At 41.4% G+C, this 20,578-nt stretch overlaps 1 protein-coding gene across 1 annotated transcript in view; it reads right to left on the bottom strand.

Annotated features, from left to right (window-relative positions):
• cntn3a.1 (contactin 3a, tandem duplicate 1) overlaps positions 1-19,068 on the bottom strand; it is a 94,272-nt gene extending 75,204 nt beyond the window's left edge. The window contains exons 1-3 of the mRNA XM_056272997.1: positions 19,010-19,068; positions 9,807-9,935; positions 3,790-3,965 (exon numbers count right to left, since the gene is read on the bottom strand). Coding sequence (XP_056128972.1) covers positions 3,790-3,965; positions 9,807-9,935; positions 19,010-19,068 — 364 coding nt within the window. The remainder of the gene's footprint in view (positions 1-3,789; positions 3,966-9,806; positions 9,936-19,009) is intronic.
• Between the last annotated feature and the right edge of the window lie 1,510 nt (positions 19,069-20,578).

The following is a 20,578-nucleotide window of genomic DNA, read 5'->3' as shown; positions in this document are numbered from 1 at the left end:
GGAAAATTGAAGCCATTCTGTTGCAGTATGAGAGAGAAGAAAATTTGACACATAGTTACCATGTTCATATAACTAACCGTTACACAAAATGCATAAAAGGTTTTAATTTTGTCTTTTGCATGATGTCTTAGTGTCTTGTGTTTGACAATCCAAAGTATGTCCTTATTTGGCCCCAGTGAATTACATAGGGGTCATCCTCAACCCTTTTTGGTGGTATGGGCCAAACTTGGGATTTTTGGGCAAGCAAACTCCGAGCCGTTTAGATTAATGATGTGCGGGCTGAGTTTTGTCACATTAAGATATGTGTGAAGGTCACACTGATTTGAAATTGAATTAAATTAACATAACTGGTAGCATTTAAAATCTCATTTTCTTTGTTTGCAGAGACAAATTTACATTTTCTTTTGATGCTTTTCTTCTTCGCTTCATCTTCTCTTCTCCCCTTATCTTTTCTTTGAGAGGCATCATGCATTAAGTGCCTAAGAGTGACTGACACATGACATTTGTGGATTGACCAACATCACCAGGGCCATGATCTTTCTAGAAGGCTGCTGTTGATGTCTCCTGACAATTGCCACACCACACTGTACAGTGTAAACTGTCACATTCAGAAAATGTCTGCTGCCCTCCTCTCTAAAAAGACAATTTGAGATCCAGGGTGAGCATTTAGCATCATAGAACCAAAAAGAAACATTATTGTCCCTATCTCGCATATTCTCCAGCTTCATATAGGCTTAATTTTCACCTGAGGTAAGAGCAATGAATAAAGTGTAGAAAGTTGATAGAAATGAGAGAAGCTGCTTGTTGAAAAAAAAAAGAGATAAAAATCCTATACTGGCAAAGTAATTACACAGATAAGGCAATTATATTACAGGAGCCAGTAAGAAAGAAAAATGCAAATTATATGCAATCACAAAGCTGAATTTCAGAGGAAAAATCCCAAGCATGCAATAAACCGGGAAGTCACAACCAGTGTTGCTTTCATGAATGCAGTTATTTCACCCTTCATTAAACACTGCACTACCCTTGTGGCTCTAAACTTAGCACTGCATCTTGGTTGTAACGTGTGCCTTCTTCAGGATGTGCATTCAAAACACGATGCCTATAACGCAGCCCTTGCAATCTGCTTTGTAATGTTGTACCTTCCATCATGGGAAATCCTTTCACTTATAAAAATATCTCTTGGAGATTAGCGAACTCAATCTGGCCCTATAACCAACTAGATTATTTCTTTCAGCACTCACAACAGACAAGCTGAGCCTTTTTAAACATTGCATTGTCAACAGGATCAGGAACCTTTATAGATTTAGAGGCTTAAACCTCTACCAGATGTTAAGAGAACCTGTAAGATCGCCCTTCCATCAGGCCGGTGGGGAATGAAAAATGTAGGATATTTTTCTCTTATGTAGTCAGTATCACACATTCTTACACTTCAGAGTTGATGTTGTGGAATATGATTTACTGGCCTAACAAGTCTACTATACTTTGGTATTAGTTACACTAATCAGGAAATAATTCCAGGGTTTGAGTTTGTAAGACACATTTAATGTTGGCAAAGTCATCCATCCATCCATTATCCAAGCTGCTTATCCTACTTAGGGTCACAGGATGCTGGAGCCTATCCCAGCAGTCATTGGGTGGCAGGCAGGGTCACACCGTGGACAGGCCGCCAGTCCATCACAGGGCTGACACATTCATACCTAGGGACAATTAGCATGGCTGATTCACCTAAGCTACATGTCTTTGGACTGTGGGAGGAAACCAAAGCACCTGGAGGAAACTCACACAGACACGGGGAGAACATACAAACTCCACACAGAGGATGACCCCCAAGGTTGGAGAACCCTGGGGTTCGAACCCAGGACCTTCTTGCTGTGAGGCGACCGTGCTAACCACTGCACCACCATGCCCCTTGGCAAAGTGAGATTGACAAAAACTTTTGGTAAAAATCAGAATTTGTTAATCACATTGCAACTTTCCTTTTCTGCAATGATTTCTGGAGGATTTGTACTCAGAAAACATGAACAGTAAATATTTTCAGAATCTACACGGTAATATACATATGTGCAACTGTCACATTGCAAAGGATACAGAGTAAGGCAAATTGGGCCCATCAGTCATATTGGGCTAAACCTCTTGTTGCTTAATAGAAAACAAAATCTAACAATGTACACGTCTCTGATTACTCTTGAAGAAAAATAATTCGGCACATCTGACAATCAATATAATTTAGTCTGATTTAATGACTTTTTGTACAACCGCCTTATTTCCCTCTCTAAAATCACTCTAAGCATTGCTAGAGAGATAAATTCTTTGCAAACTCATTTTTATCCTCTAATATTACAATACATATTGCAAAAAATAAAAATAAAAATATGACCATGTTAATTTTTTTCCAATACTGTTCAGCCCTACTCAGTAAGACAATGTCCCACGCATTTTAGAAAATATTGTACTCACTTCATTAACCCATTGCCCACAGTGCACCTTGTTCTTTGTCTTTCAGAGTTATTACAGCATGAGGAGAGGACTCAGCCCCTTGGTGTCTGAGAGAGCATATGAGCTTCTCTGGTCAGAGTCTGTTACAAATGACACAATACAGACTCTCATAACAGGCTGCTCTGCCATGAATTATCCCCTGACCGGAGACCTGCTCAATCACACAGCACGCTTAATTAAGTTAAACCAAGAGCAATAAATAAGATGGATGACACATCAGTGCTGATGCTTGTCCTCATCCGTTGACAAAAGCTGTAGATCCCAGGTCAGGTCTGGGTAATGGATAAGACCAATCACAATGACATACAGTTCAGGTCAAGCCTCGAAAATTGATAGGACATGTGAATATGATCCACTGCCTGCTGGCAGCTCATGACTGAGATTTGCATCATATGCGGAAGATTTAATGCTGGTTCGTGACAAAGAAGCACCAAATAGTGGCCGGATGAATGCCCCTGGTGCTCTTTCTGCCAAGGATCATCTCAGGGTGCGATATGGCCAAGAAACAGACGTCAGAATTCAATCTAGAGGCACCATCTGTTCACAGATATCGTTGTCATTTGAGATGGGCTGCCCATCAAGAGTGGAGGCCTCAAGTTCACCTTGCTATCAGAGATGGCTTAGACTTCGGGTCTTATAAAGAATGATAGATGAAGGCTGTAAAGAATCAGCCATACAGGGTCTGTCAAGGCCCAGCACACAATCACACCGTCTTCATCACAGGGATGTGATGAGATATTACTTTAGTACCCCCAGACAGTCACACAGAGTAAACGTCCACATTGGCAGCTTTAATCCAGCCTAAAAGATAGACCCATGGCATGGCATTAACGTGGTCCGTTAATTAGTATTTTCTCATTAATGACTCCAACAGTATCAGCCTACTGTGAGAGTCTTATCGCTGGCTAGATGTTTTCCATTAGAGAAGATCAAGCCTGTCAACAAACAACTCCTAGAGAATTCTTCTGGGTCATTATACTTTCAGTGACACAACCACAAAAGTTTAATTAACCTTTCCCCTTCTAAAAACATAACTCTAAAACAAAGATTGAGTGAAACTTTTTTTAAATCTGAACTGAGTTAAACACAAAACCTTTAAGACACGCAGGAGGTTGTGCTGAGGAATTAAATCTGGTAAACATTCCACATTATAGGACAGCACACAACGCCCATAAAAATGGCAAACATTTGCTTCAAATTAGGAATGCAAGCTTTAAAAAAAAGGGGTCATTAAAACAATATTCTCATAAAGAAATCCAAACTTTACTTTTTAAGTAAAAATTAACTCACAGGCAATGTGCAGACTGGCCTCCCTGCTGACAATGGTGCCAAAAGAATTGGAAGCCAGACACTGATAAACACCCACATCTTCCTCTTTGTTTAGATGGCTGATGTGCAGGTTGCCCCCCATGAGAGAATAGCGTGACCCTGGTCTGGGCACGATGAAAGAGTCATTCAGCTTCCACCTGTTAAAGCAAGAACATAATGCAGCTGAGCCAGGGAGAAGGAAGGATTTTTGAAGAAGCCAGACAGCCTGAAAAGATTTTGCCTGCAAGAAAACAAAGTGAGAATGATTTCATTTTTCATAGTGAAAGGATTTCATTTGAAATTCTTGGAGAAGGTTATACACGGGCAATATTCAACCAGTCCCAAAAACCTCAATAAGCACTGATCGGTGTTCTTTGTATGCCCTGTTTTTGTGTCTATTCCCATCACTTTGAGCCTTTTTCAGGCTAAGACCCGTAATCAAACTGGGCCAAACCCCATCCACCCAACTTTATCCCTTTCCCTAAACAGAGTTCACTTCCCAACCCCCACCGCTGCCCATCAGCAAGCATACAAGCACAGACACAAGCACGACCCCGCCCTTACAGATATGGCTGCTGCTCTCCTTTGCTTGTCTAATCTTGTCTCTTTTCTTTGATTTAATCTCAAAGCATTACATTTAAAGTGTTGCCTTTGAAAAGTGCAGTATCAGTTAAGTAATTAGGGTTAGGGGTTTGGGCTTGAACCCTACTGCTTTTGTGTTGAGTCATTATTTTTCTTCAGAAATGTTGTGCAAATTTCTGTGAGACGGTAAATGGTAGAGACATTAGATTTTGCCCATTGGTTGGAAGTTGTGTGCAAGTACTGCCCAAGAAATATAGCCCAATCGGCCTGATGGGGACGCTATAATTAAAGGCCAACTTTTGAAATGTCATAACACCTATGCTGTAAGTCCAATTTACACAAAACTTGGTACTGACATCCATCTATCCCCATTCTACAAATCTGCCTCAAGAACCACTAAAGTCTGCCTGACCATTTTAAATTTTTTGAAAAACATATTTTGGGCATCTCCTCATAAACCGTAGGTCTGATTGCTACCAGATTTTCTGTGGATCATTACTGGACCAAGCTAATCAAAAGCTACATGAAGCTTGTTGATATCTTATTTAATTTTCTTATTTAATATTTTTTTATTCCCCCTTTTTCTGCCCAATTGTATCCGGCCAATTACCCCACTCTTCCGAGCCGTCCTGGTCGCTACTCCACCCCTCTGCCAATCCAGGGAGGGCTGTAGACTACCACATGTCTCCTCTGATACATGTGGAGTCGCCAGCCGTTTCTTTTCACCTGACATTGAGCAGTTTTGCCTCGGGGATGGGATCACACTATTACCCCAGTTCCCCCTCCCCCCTGAACAGGCACTCTGACCGACCAGAGAAAGTGCTAGTGCAGCAACCAGGACACATACCCACATCTGGCTTCCCATTCGCAGACACGGCCAACTGTGTCTGTAGGGAAACCCGACCAAGCTGGAGGTAACATGGGGATTCAAAGTGGCGATCCCCATGTTGGTCAGCAACGTAATAGACTGCCACGCCACCCAATGCCCCCTTCTTGTTTTTTTTATATTGAGTACTTCACAACCTGTATTGCATGGCAGGTCAATTTCTGTCTCAATGAATTTACCAAGCACTGTTCTACTGACAAGATTAGAGTATAGTTTATTGACTACTGCAAACTGTTCTCTTCTCTCACATGTCTTTCTCTCTCTGAATGATGTCTTCTCCTTTCTCTTCTTCTTTGAATGTGAATGGTGTGATGTGACTCTCCCGTGTGCACGTGCAGTCTGTCCTCCTCCCTGGTCTCCGTGGTGATGGTCACTTCAAAACAGCATGGCTCAGCACATGAATAGACTAAAATCAACAACTGTTGGGCCAATCGTCACAAAACCTGCAGGATATATGCCCATAAGTATCTGAAACAAACCCTGAACGTTTCATTCAAATCGACCACTAGGGGGCGCTACAAATGCAAAACAAATCAGACTATACATCAGAAATTGTTTGTCCAATCATTACAAAACTCACCGAATGTTTCATAACAATGTCGAACCACGTGTAAAACTATTTTGAAATCACTCAATAGGGGGCGCCACCAATTCCAAACATGTGCATGGGCCTGGCGCAAATTTGGCCATAAATCAATGACAGTTTGTCCAAATATCACCAAACTTGGTTAAAAAAATTTTAATTTTATTTTTTTCTAGTTTTTTTCCCCTTATCCCACCCGATTAACCCAATGGCATATGGCTGGAACTCTTGTCGAATAACTCCCCTGGCTCACGTTTCCACAGGAAGGAGATAGTCGTAGCACCAGCTTCCTTCAAACTCGTATCGGCTGCTCTCGCCATTTTACACGCTGAAGCCTCACATGGATTGCATTACCCTCAGGCCGCGAAGGAGACGTAGGGAGAATGCTTTCGGTTGCTTGGCTGCAGGCGCCCGGGTGGGCCAGAGGGGTCGCTGGAGAACGACGAGTCCCCGAACACTACACCGATCTACACCCACTATCCCTCGGGTAAGGGTGGCCTAATGAATGCCTTACCCCGTGGACGCTCTGGCCGTGACCGGTTACGGCGAGTCTGGGATACGAACCTCCCAGCCACATGACGAGCGGTTGCAAGAACGGCGGGTTATTCCGCTCGGCCATCAGAGCGGCACTGATATTTTTAATTAAGCCATTGAAGCTTTCAACTTGTAACAGTCTGTGTTGGCTTTAACCCCGGAATTGCTGCTTGCTGCTATATTTATTACTGAAATTGTTATTTTTGTTATTCAAGCCATTTTTTAAGATCCAAAAGCCCCATTTTCTGAATACTGAATAATGATTTAAATGTGTGTGCTGGGCTTTAATAAATGAATTGATGCTGATTCCAGAAACACTAGGCTGCATGGCACTGAGCCCAATTCATGTTTCATTCAGGGCTGCCCAGTTTTGCTTCATTACACATACAATCCATACTGTCAGACAGCATAATCACCTGCTTTCATCACCATGAAAGTGCAATCAAACTCCCATGACCGAATGGCCCTTAATCTGAACGAAGCAGAAATTAAAACAAATAACACAGGCTTTTTACGTGCTGCAGTGAAACAGCAGTAGAAATAACTCACAAGTAAGAAGTAATCAATGTGAGACATTACACTTTTGCCATGATAACTAATCTCTTTTTGTGGCCTGGTTGATTTCAAAGACTAGACGAGACAAAATCAAAGACTATAAATACCTCTGACATTTTCTTCTCTTTTCTCACTTTTTTTTCCCAATCTGAAGCAATCCAGTGACACCTTGCAGGGACCTGCCCATGTTGTGCTCAATCAAAATCCCAAGAGGGAGGCTCTTGCACCAGGAATCATAAGACTACTCCCGATCATGCTGATTATCAGACAGGAGGGCCAAGTACTGAGGTCTGCTCAAACAAGATAAGCTTCATTGAAGGATAACAGCAGTTTTGATTTTGAAAAGATGGGATCTACAGCAGAAACCAACAAGGGTTAAGAGCTAGCTACCAATGATTGCTGTAATAGGACGTTGCACTTGATGGAGAATGTGGATGTGGGTGAAATAATTTATTTCGCTTTAAATAAATCAGAATCAAAATCCAAAAGAAACTGTCATTTTGGTGCAACTGCAATCAGATTTGTCGCAATACCTTCAAGAATTGCTATTTGGATAAAATGACATGTTGTATATTAGTGTTCACCAAATATTGGGGCAGAATATATACTCCTTTGATTTGTTTTGAAAAGGACTTTCCAAATCCATTCAGATACGTTTCATCACTTCAATAGGTCTTTGCAATTGTCTGCAGAATAACATGATACTCTCAAGGCAAAGACATTGTCCAAGGGACACTTTCATTCTCCTGCCAACTGTCGAAGGGAAGGAAAATGGAAAGAAAGTGGAAAGTAAACAAAGACTAACAAGAAAAGCCACCCATGCAAGAGGAGGTTCTCCACAAATGGGATTTCACTGAGGGGATAAGGCACAATTAGGTTGAATATTATCCTTTTGGTGCTGATTGCAATTTCACAACTCCTTGGGATAAAGCAAGCTTGAAGTTTTTTATTTCTACTATTTTTCTCCTTTCTTGGTGAGGGTGTTTGGGGAGCGAGAGAGAGGCAGAAGGAGGGAGGGAGGTGCACAGAGATGGAGGGGGGGGCATATGCAGTGGAGCAGTGCTCAACAGCAGATTGGCTGATTAGATTGATTTAGTGATTTGGTGTTGCAGCTGGAACAGGTCCAAGATCTCCAGATGAAACAAATCAAGGGGACTACGGTGACAACTCCAGGTGGGGGTTCTCAGTGGCGGTGGACATTGGGTAGTCTCAGATAAATTAATTTGTCCTTGGCACCCCTGAAATAGAGCTGCCTACTTTCTCAGCAGTGAAAAGCTACTAGACATATGATGCGGACCTTCCTGCTGCAGGACCTCACAAGAAACTTTTCAGTCCATTTTTGATGATGGAGCACGTGACCTTAGAATGCAAAAAAAATAATAAATAAAATTGCAAAGGCTTTTGACGGCAATACTGGGATTTGTTCTGACCGAACTAACAGGCAATGCAAAAAAAGTGTCCATCTGACTATCAATACCATTGATAAAAGAGAATATGGGTTCTATATGTACCACTCTGTTAAGTAAAAACGTGATAGGAAAGCAGCTTGTGATTGATCTGTAAACTAATTCTTGGTGTTGTACACACATGGCACAGTTGGTGGCACTTGCTGTAATTACAGAACTAATGAAAACCAAATCTGATTAGATATGGAGCTTTGCACAATCTAAAAACTTGGAAGGAAGGAGGTTGAGAAACCTGCAGTTTTGAACTCATTAAGAGGTTCGTATTCAAAAGGTGAGTGTAAGTGTTACCTAGAACAATGAATTGCAACTGATTGCTTAATACGTATTCTGGCCAAGTGATAAGATCATGTACATTCATTTCAATTTGTGTTCATTAGGCATAACATCAAGGATCTTCAAGCTACATTAAGAGCCGAACATGCTTATGTTGGGAGGAATTGTTTCAACCTATTACACATTAAATGCTTGGCTTTGCAATTTGCATTTAATTACAGTGACAGGAGTACAACAGCTATGGCCCAATTTGATAGACTGTGAATTAATAGCTCATGCGCGCGATGTGCTTCAGAAGAAGTCAGCATTTGTCATTTGTTTTCATTTGTCACCAGTTAAGCAAAAGAAGAACTGGACATCAGTTTGTTCATATAAACGTCGGCGGGGGACCACTAGCTTAGTGCGGGCCAGTACGCTGAACATGAAAGAAGGACATCAACAAATGAAGTAAGTGTTTTCTCTGCAGTTCAATCCATCAAATGATATGAATAGTGTTTATAAAAACCTGATACGATCTGTACCAGATACCCTGTAGTGATTGGGTGCTTGTTCAGCCTTTGGCACTGGCACCATATGTGATGTTTATCAATGCAGGCAAGAAACAGTGATAGGGAGGATAACTTCTATCATGCATCACAGATTTCTTTTTGAGGTTTTTTTTTCCTCTATGTGAAGTGTTCTGCTGTCTTGTTCCTCAATACCACTTGAGTTCACTTGATCTCTATCCCATTTGGTGGTTTTAGAGTTCCTGCACATCACCTTCTTGCATTACTTAATCTGTTAACTGGTTGTTGTTGTAGGCAACAGAGAGCTTTGTAAGGGAACTCTACAGAAGATCAATGTCCACTTGCCAATGCAAATGTACAGTGAATTCACAATTGAGTCCAATTAATTCATCATTCTCAAGTTAACTGCGACTGACAGTGACGCTAAGCGCTGTTGGCAGTAAGTAGCCACAAGCAAGAAGGTCCCCACCCCTCCCAGTTCTCCCATGGAAATAAATCCGGTCTCACTTGATTTTCCATAGCAAATGTTACACTTGACAGCTCTGCAATATTACCTCAGGGCTTCTCAACACCAAAAACCAAACTGTACGTAAAGCCATGCCAGCAGGTGTTACCTGTAGAAGGGAGGTGGGTGTCCCTGGGCCTCACAGCTGAATACCACCTCTCTGCGGCTCTCGCTTGGGTGAAGGGGAAACACCACGCTGCCGGGCTGTTTGGTGAACACGGGCCTCAATATGACTCCACTTCCTGGGAGGAGAGCCAACACAAATATATTACCTTTGATGCCTGGTCCCAGTGAGGATTCCACTTCCATCAGAAAAAAAGCACTACTTGTGCAATTTTTCACATTTTCCTAACAAAAAGATGATTAAAAAAAAATTATTTGCCTCCGTGCATTTTAGATATTGAAGGCTTTATGAGGGTAGGAGGGAGGAAATGTAGAATAGAGGATGACATGGTATGACTGCTAGAGCAGGTTGAATTGCTATAAAATGCCAGTTTGGCATGGCATCCATAAGCCTTGTGAACAGAGCCCCCCCGAGTACATTTGATATTATTCATGAAAGTTGTTAGATCCCTGAAGTACTGCATAATCAGCCGGTAACCTTCATAAAACTTTGATGCAACCATCAGAAAGTAGTGAGTTGTCAAAGACACACTGCATTGCCACCATCATACTTTGGCACTATTTCATCTGAAGCCCTTCTAAGTTACCACCAAATTCCCTGGGGATGTCACCCGATAAGAAGTCTAAAATTAAATGCCAAAACAAATACCGAGAGTAATACGGTCTAGTTTGACGCTAGCCCCACTCATTTTAGCTGTCATAATGGTGCCCTTTGGTTGTTAGAAAAAGAAAAAAAGCCTATAATTTTCAAAGTTAGAAGCAAGCATGCTCAGAATTTTATTTTTTCTTTGTTCATTAGTTTTCTTTTGTTTTCTTCCCAAAATCCAAGTCTGAAACAAAGTCTTGGCCTCTATTGTTTTGTGTTTTATTATATTTACCAGGAAATCAGGAAATAGGAAGATGTGCTATCTAATAAAATGTCTTTTCTAAGGCTACTTACATTGTGTGCCTTATTGTGCGTAAACGGAAGTAGAAATACACTTCAATAAAGTGCAATACTGTTAGCATAATGAAAAGAAAAGTGCATATGAACACTCAAATCTGTGCAAGAATCTTGTTTGTTTTTTGTTTTGTTTTTTTGTTGCTTGCAAGATTTTTTTTATCGCTAGCACAGTGATGTCTGTTACCAGGTGAGCTGTGTATTTTTCTCTGTTTTTAATAATGCTAGGATAGCAATTCAATAAAAAAAAATTATTCTTATATCCTCATGCTTACATGTATGCTTGTCTTAAATGTCACCACAGAACTAATATCATGTAATGTGGGCTGCTGCAGTGAAACGACAACATGACAGATGTGTACAACATAGGACATTAATTAGAATACTACTGGTTACCGGCCCATTGTCTTTTTAAGAAAGAAAAAAAAAGCTCCATAAGCCACAGCAGAAGCAGACACAGCAGAGACAGCGGCATGTCTGCTATGACACTGCTTTCTTAGTTAATTAGAAAGGTACAACAGCAAATGCATGTTGTGCCAGGAGGGCCTAGAGTAATTCAGAAAGGAATGAGTGACCCATGGGGCAGTCAACATTTCTTTGGAATAAACATTTCTATTTCTGGCAGATGGGGAATTAATTTGGCTTTCTCCCAATGTATTTGCATTTATGTAATGGCAGAAAACGTGGAAGGATAGGTAGGGTTACTAATTTGTATGGGGGGGGAGGTATCCTATTCATGTCTGCTGAGCCCTGTGTTTGCAGGTTTATCTTCAGGACTCAAAATAACTCTCCGAGAGGGGATAGAGTTGTTTGACGAGGGACCTTGTAAACTGATTGTTCCTCTCCTCAAGGATAAGCCTCTCACAGAGAACCGCCGAATGAAACGCTGTCTAATTATAATCTTAGTTAGATGTAGCATGTCTCTCAAAGCAGTGCAGAGTTGATTGATTACCAGAGGACACTTCTTATGGGGTCCCTTTTCAAACAAACACTTGCACACACTGCACACTAACTTGCAAGGATGGATGTAGAGCCCCCTGCCAGTAAACATGATCATGAGACAAACCCATTTTTTTTGCACAAGATAACTGTGCCTTAACCCGTTGATTAGTAGGCTAACATTGGATTACTCACAGCTACTTTGAGAAACACTTTGAAAAAGTCTTTCATTTGGCAGCCCTTATGCCAAATCCGGCCCTTGGGTCATTAATTAGCCCTTGGACTCTAAGCAATTCAAAAACTCTATTAATTTATCCAGAAGACAGAGTACAGTACACTTTAGCCAAAATGAGCCAAGTGCAGTTTTTCCATCAATTGAAGAAAAATATTTTTGTATTTGTTCCACTTTATAAATCATTTCCCATTACGAAATGTCAAGGTATTGAAATGCTTGACCTAGAAGTGAACTGAAAAATGACCAGACTTAAATCATAGTCTAGATATCAGGTTAATACAAGCCAAATGAATGTCAATATTTTGATATTTCATTAGTGATGTTAGGCAGGCCGACGGTTAACCAGAGGGTAAAACTCTGATACCAGAAAATTTCCTGAGGACCATTCAAATAGTTAACAATACATCCATCCATCCATCCATTATCCAAACCGCTTATCCTACTAAGAGTCACGGGATGCTGGAGCCTATCCCAGCAGTCACTGGGTGGCAGGCGGGGAGACACCCTGGACAGGCCACCAGTCCATAACAGGGCCGACACATTCACACCTAGAGACAATTTAGTACAGCCAGTTCACCTGACCTACATGTCTTTGGACTGTGGGAGGAATCCGGAGCACCCGGAGGAAACCCACGCAAACACGGAGAGAACATGCAAACGCCACACAGAGGACGACCTGGGACGACCCCTAAGGTTGGACTACCCCGGGGCTTGAACCGAGGACCTTCTTGCTGTGAGGTGACCACACTAACTATTGCGCCACCGTGCCGCCATTGACAATACAGTCAAGGTTTTAAAGAGAAATAATGAAAAAAAAAATCTGTATTTTCAAATGAGATTTATTAAACATGGAATAAACACAACACAACATGGAATAAACGTTTTTCCCCTTTTTCTTTAATGCCTTATAACAGAAGAAGAACAAACTTTAATGAGCACAGGCTAATTATTAATTTTATCTATTTTCCATAGTTTTTTTTAGGTTGATCAAGGGTGCTAGTAATTATATAGGGCATGTTGTACGCTGTATTTTTTGGTTTGCGTAACATGTTACTTTTTAGTCTTCTATTCAATAACTCCAAAATAAGCAGAGAGCAATTCATGCTGCCTTTTTAAAGTGTTTGATGTTCAACCTATCACAACTGCCCACGCTATTGCTGTCAGTCGACAAAAACAACTGTAGGTATACACTGCAGCATAACTACTAATAATTACATAAACCGCAAATAAAAGCAAAACACATTAAACCCTTTTAACCATGTCCATAAGAGCAGCACTTTCTTAACCTTGATTTGCATTGTATTTTTTTAAGCAATTCTAAAGTGGTTTGCAAAATTAACTCAATAGTCATTTAATAAAGAATTAATCTGTGTATCAGGTACTTGGCCCTGGTGTATAGGTTATACAAGAGCTGAGCCAACCTGTGCTTTTTTTGCCAGCTCCATGGCAACTGTTATTATTAAGGCGGATAAGTGCTAGTATAATGAGAAGGTACCTCGCTCCGGGGGCTGTGCCTGGGGGTCCAGTTCAAACTGATGCAAACTCCATGAAACTCATTTCGTTGGCCAAATGGGAATGGGAATAAGTTTTCAGGTTTGCTTTCTGGTAATCAAGAAAACAGAGAATTGCAACATGCTGCTTGAATGTTACTCAGTTTGGCATCCACAGGCCATCCATCCAGGAGGATTTTGAGGAGGGGGGGTGGTTTATACATCTAATGTGCTTTGCTGGCACAATTGCAAAAGTGATTGAGTATATACTGGAGACGTTTGTGGGCAAATGGGTAACAATACAGCAAAGCGAATGTTAACACTGGACCCTCCAATTGGCCGGGCCTTACCCCTTTTAAGTGTCTGAAATTACATCTGAACAAGGAGTCAAGAAGTCATGCTGGAGTCAAAGTGTTGTTTGAGCTGACGGCTGCACAAAGTCTGATGGCAGGCCCAACTCAAAGCATCCCAGAGCATCCCAGAGAACTGAGATAGCAGATGGATGAAAAAGTGCTTGATCAGAGAGGTGTACAGATTCAGAATGCCAACAGGAAGTTGGCAGAAAAACACCCTAGGATGGAGATGGAGGTCATTATGTATGTATGTGGCTTTCTTTGTTTTGTTTTTGGTATTTTAAAGAAATGGCCTCCACTCATATTTGTCACCTGCTGCCAGATGGTGATATGTGTGGCACCTTCAAAGACTTCTCAGACTACAGAAGACTCAACAACGCAGCACGAGTGAAAAGCTAAAGGAGCTGTTTTGGAGGCTGAAATAAAAACTAATCTCAAATTCAGTACCAGCTGACTGCAAATGAATTCCTTCAGCTTACCTCAGCATGAATAAACAGGCACATGGGGAGTCGACTGTGGGGGAGGTATCGGTCGTTTGTGAGGTCCCAAATCCATTCGCTTCAGCTCAGGGTTTTATGAATCAAATATAAAAAAAAGCCAATCTTGCTTTTTAAAGCATCTTTCCCCTCTGTCCAGGCCGATAAGGTACACCTTAAAGGTCTCTCATTCAGAGACTTCAAATGTTATCCTGGAACGGAAGGAGGTCTGGGTTGATTTATGGAATGTGAGGTTTCGATCACGACTGGTCTAAATACTGTACTTGACATTTTGATGGGGAAATATTAAGAGCCTTTTCAAACAAAAACATGAGCATAATATGAGCCTATATGGATAGATAGATAGACAGACAGACAAACAGACAGACAGGCAGTTAAAGGTTGGTTTTTTTTAGGGAGTAGTTCTTTATCCAATGGGAGGGTCTAAGGACAGAACGTTTTGTTGCTGTAAAGCCCCCTGAGGCAAATTTGTCATCTGTGATATTAGGCTATACAAATAACATTTACTTGACAGACAGACAGACAGACAGACAGACAGACAGACAGACAGACAGACAGACAGACAGACAGACAGACAGACAGACAGACAGACAGACAGACAGACAGACAGACAGACAGACAGACAGACAGACAGACAGACAGACAGACAGACAGACAGACAGATAGACAGACAGATAGATAGATAGATAGATAGATAGATAGATAGATAGATAGATAGATAGATAGATAGATAGATAGATAGATAGATAGATAGATGAACCGACAGACAGACAGACAGACAGACAGACAGACAGACAGACAGACAGACAGACAGACAGACAGACAGACAGACGTGTACTCTGGTCACCTTAATTTAAACAGTCAATTAACAAATCCATAGCTTCAAAAGCAACTCAAGCCCCAAAGAGTGAAACGACTGCAAAAACGCTCTGCGTCTTAAAAAGGTCAGGTCGTTCTGGATGACCGTTCTGGATGGTGTATTGTATAGCTAGTTAGGGTGCCTCCAGACACTTCAACTGATTCAAGTTAATGAATCTTTCACTAACATGGAGTGTAGGGAAAGGAACATGGCCAATGTATTTTCAACCAACATCCAACCATGCCACACCAATCAGTGGCTAATCAAATCCAGTACATCTGAAACATTGATTAAATCCAACTGCATGTGTGAGAATGGCAAATTAAAGTTTATTTTTTTTGGCTTTTTTATAGTTGTTCTCTCTATTGAAAGGCTACATAAACCCAACAACATACTGCTGTTGAGAATGCCATTCGTCATCTAATTGGAGTAATATCCCTACCTTTTCCTCCACAAGATTGCTAAGCAGGTTATTTGTCACTTACCAGCTGCTGTGGTCCACACTAATGGGAACATTCATCATGGTTTAGAAGTGTACAGTAATAGGTTCAGCTGTACTAAGTTACAAAATACATGATATGACTATTTGTGGATTTCATTTGGCTGTTTGACAATTGAGATTATAGCGTTATAGATTATTTGAATTGGTGAATATCATATTCCTAACCAAATGACAGATGTAGCACGGCAATACTGGGCATAAAAGCTGTCAAATCATCAATCATCTTTGACATCTTCCAATTACACTGTTTGGGTGAGAAATTAATGTGATGATGTTTAATCCCCCCCCTTTTTTTTTTCTCCCCAATTGTATCTGGCCAATTACCCGACTCTTCTGAGCCATCCTGGTCACTGCTCCACTGCCTCTGCCAATCCGGGGAGGGCTGCAGACTACCACATGCCTCCTCCGATACATGTGGAGTCGCCAGCCGCTTCTTTTCACCTGACAGTGAGGAGTGTTGCCAGGGGGATGTAGCGCGTGGGAGGATCATGCTATCCCCCCCCAGTTACCCCTCCCCCACCAAACAGGTGCCCCAACTGACCAGAGGAGGAGCTAGTGCAGCCACCAGGCCACATAACCACATCCGGCTCCCCATAGGCAGACACAGCCAATTGTGTCTGTAGAGATGCCCGACCAAGCCGGAAGTAACACGGGGCTTTGCACCGGCAATCCCCGTGTTGGTAGGCAGCGGAATAGACCGCCACACCACCCAGATGCCCCAATGTTTACATTTTTGTATCATTGCTTTTTGTGAAAAAAATAAAAATCCTGGCATTGACTGCTGACAAAATTAATGTCACTCGTTTGGTTCTGTAAAACAATACTGGTCGATTTTCCACATCAACATAATCCTGTGAAACCTGTATAGAGCAAAAAATAATCCACAACACTATGGACTGATTAATTCACACATCTTTAAATAAAATTTAACTACAAATGTGAATTAAGACATCCACATCACAGTGTCCCTACTAGACAGAATAGTGAAAATTAAAAATTAACTTACTATGGTACTATTCTACAGCTACACATACACTTCAAAATATGATAAGAGAAATCCTTGTTTAAGAATTCCTAAAATGCTTTTCTGTGTTTTGATAAATCGATGAGTTAAGTCAATATCTGTGCGGGCAATCTGCTCCAGAAAAAGGGGCACCAGAGAAGAGTAAAGGCAGCTTTGACAGATTGTGGCGCTGGCCAGAAACGTATCCTTAATTTCCCACTGGCGTCACAAGACTTGTGGATCTGTTTCAGTCAAATAGTGGTGGTCTTAGTATTTGCAAGCCTTTCACAAGTACTCATGTTTGCTGGCCTGCAATGGGCAGGGTTTCAGTTCATTTATTCATATTAAAAAAAAAATTAAAACGTCCACCATCATTTAGGTAAAAGGTGGTAATTACTGATATTCTAATACCTAATCTTCTCCTATTATTAATGACAGGGCTGTGTCATTGCAAGACTTTTGTGTCAGGTTACTTTTGCTACATAATTTCATTCAATCTTTTGGTTTTTTAATGAGCTGCTCCTTGAATATTATTTTCATCTTCTCCATTTCATCCCTCCATATCATTAGTTCCTTTGGGAAATTGAGTTACAAACTGATTTTGTAATGAGCCTTCAGCAACACACTAAACCACAACTACTGCATGATGCAACTGCTTCCTCCCATATGTATATTGCTGACCCATCCAATGTTTGCTCTGCCAGGGTTAGCCATATTCTCTTGCGGTAGCGTCCATCTCCCTCTATGCCCCTTTCTCTTTCCCTTGCTCTTACACTGTCTCTCTTTCGTTTCCTCTTGCTCTCTCTCTCCTCCTTAAATGCACACGCCCCTGCCTTGGGCCCTCTGGGCCCTCGGGGAATGTAAGGGGAAAGCTAGTTAACTCTGGATGAACTCACTATGGGAATGCCTCCCCTTGGCCCCGCTACTCTCCCACACAACCTGCATACCTCTGAGTCAGGATACATAACTAACGTAACACCCCCTATCTCACACCTTCACTCTATGCCCGCTCTCCACCCAATACGGCATATGCGCCTGCATACTAAAATGCTCATCACGGCTTTCTCGGAATGCAGAGGCTTTGGAAGTCTATCGTTATGCTAGTGCACCACACTTGTCGTGCAACCAGAGCATATGTAATGGAACCCGTTCCTTGAATATTAATGCTTGGTTACTCCAAGCTACCAACTGTGAGCATGAGCCTCGGAGAGTGAGGCAAGGGCTGTGTAACACAACGTTTTTTTCAGCGTTCCACCCTCCGCTCCTTTGTTAAGTACCAATCGGCTTTGAGCAGATGCCTTTGAACATTATATCTGCACCTCCTAATTACACAAGTAAGTGTTGCAGGAGTGATCTGGTGGACATTAGTCACACATACGAATTTGGACGGTCTCCTTGAAGCTTTTTCATCCGAGATCAAGCTCAGTGGGATTTGCTCTGGGATTGCTGCCGATGCAGCCAACATTATCTTGACTGTGCATTTAAAAGAATGCCTAACTAGGACGTAATACGTGATCTAGACTAATTGTGAAATTGCTAATCCCAAAGTGAGTCACAGTTCCCCAAGGAAAGCCTCATTAGACAACCACCGATGCGTATTGGATTTAGTGATAAGTGGTGCTAATTGCCATGTAGGCAAATTTTTTAGGCACTGGCGTGCTGTCGTGCACGCAGAGACAAGCAAACAAATACACAGTGTCACACATACAAACGCACACACACATATGGTCCCACACTAATTATTTTAGGTCCCAGATGTAACGCGAAGTGGCTGATGTTACAAAGGAAGGACACATTAGAGATGATGACTGATTCCTCAACATACTGTAATTGTGCCACAAAGCTTTAATTCTTCTTGTTCTCAGCGTCACATACTGACATTCTAAAAAGGCATAGCATTTATCCCTGGACACTTTGTAACGCAGTAAAATTAGGCCCCTCATTAAAAGCAAGATCAATGACAAGGTTTTTGTACTTTTAGTGTGCCCTCAATTAGGGCAACAATTGAGGTGCTCTTTGAAATGAACGACTGCACTTTGAGCTGCAAGATAAGGCCTCTCTTTAAATGCAAGAAGCCCACTTATTTTCGACAAACATGATTCACTAGCTGAGAAAGTACAGGAGGCAAAACCAATATGCTGCCATGAGCTGCCAATGTGAAGACAATAGCGCAAAGACTTCTGCCATTTGTAAAATCTTGTAGAAAGTTTGGTAACAAAACATTTGAGATCCATCCTCCACTTGTTTCATCTGCACAATGTGTCAAGGCTCCATCACGAAAATGTATGACAATACAATTGATAATTTTTCTATAAATAATGACTTGCATCCCCTACTCTTAACAAGTCCAACATGTGAATGTTTTGGAGACTTACCTGCCAGGCACTCCACCAATGACAGCAGCATTATAAGTTTCCATAGCAACTCCATTTTAATGGTGTCAGGTGCTCACATCCAATCACAGGTTTTCAGAATCCTGGCTTTGTCCTCTCCGGCACATTCACTGTTCTTCTGTCAAAGGAAAAGAAAAAGAGGAGGACAGACAGCAAGAGAAAGTAGAAAGAGGGAGAGTAAAGAGCAAGTTTGTGTGTGTGTGTGTGTGTGTGTGTGTGTGTGTGTGTGTGTGTGTGTGTGTGTGTGTGTGTGTGTGTGTGTGCGCGCCATGTTTTTCTTTCCCGATGGGGACCAAATGTCCCCGTCAGGATAGAAAAACCTGAAACCACCTACCTTGTGGGAATATTTTATGGGTCCCCATGAGGAAAAGGGTCTATTTAGGGTTAGGACTTTGGTTTAGGGCTAAGATTAGAATTAGGATTAGGTTAAGTGTGAAAGTTAAGCATGTAGTTAAGGTTATGGTTAAGGGCTAGGGAATAACTGTAGTCAATGAGGGGTCCCTACAAGTATAGAGAGATAGTGTGTATGTGTGTGTGTGTGTGTGTGTGGTCTAGTCAGTCAGTGTTCAATTTCACAAGGACAGTAATTGTCTATGTTTCCCTGGTAATGACTTCTAAGACATGAAAGACAAAAGAATGATCAAAATAAATGTATTCCCTCCTGAAAGCCAGGAACCATTTTTAAAAATGTGTATCTTTGAAAGTGACATTGTCACTTTGCAAATACAGCTTTCTTCAAGCCTACTGTACGTGATGTTTTATTGCACCAGTCTCCATCTGTGCTGCTGATAGCAGTCATCATTGGCCTTTTTTTTTAATCTTATTTTTCTAATTCCAAGTATTTTAATGTGCACCGCCGAATGCAATCAAGGTGCAAGAAACCTTCTCTTGTGCCAACACAGACAATTTGTTCTGGAAAAGCTCTTACAAAAGACATGTGCATTAGAGTTTGCTTAAGTGTGCTTAACATTGCATAATAGGGATCATGTCTGCAAATGAAACATAAAGGGACTGCCTGCTTGTGCTGAAACCTGCTGAGACAAAACAAAAAGTAGGGTGGTTGTCAGACACATCCCTAGCATGTAATAAAGCACTGTCTTGGGCCCTCCAATTCATCTCAGCTGGAAGGATTATACATTTCTGACATAAAGAGCTGACTAAACACAGCGCAAAACCATTTTCATTCCCCCGGGAAACTCAGACAATTGATTTTCTCAAGAACTAAACTGTAATTCATCCCAGTTTAGACTCATACAAATTCTTAGATGAGGTTGTCATATGATAATGACAGACAGCAATACTCTGGCTGATAAATAGTGATGTGTTTATTTTTCCGAATGCTCATTTTCCCACCGAATATATCAACGGCGGTGATCTCTCCCTGTGAAGTAGCAGATTAATGTGTCCGTGAGATAGGCCGCTTTGGCTCACCGGCATTTGAAGTGATCAAATGCAGTGAAGAAGCATGAAGGGAGGAAATCAAATCAAATCAAATGTCTTCAGCCAAACTGAATGACTATCCCTGGAACCTGTGACTGACTAATAGC

Source organism: Lampris incognitus, chromosome 2 (assembly GCF_029633865.1).
Source record: "Lampris incognitus isolate fLamInc1 chromosome 2, fLamInc1.hap2, whole genome shotgun sequence".
Taxonomy (NCBI): Eukaryota; Metazoa; Chordata; class Actinopteri; order Lampriformes; family Lampridae; genus Lampris; species Lampris incognitus.
This window is presented reverse-complemented; position numbering and strand designations above follow the sequence as displayed.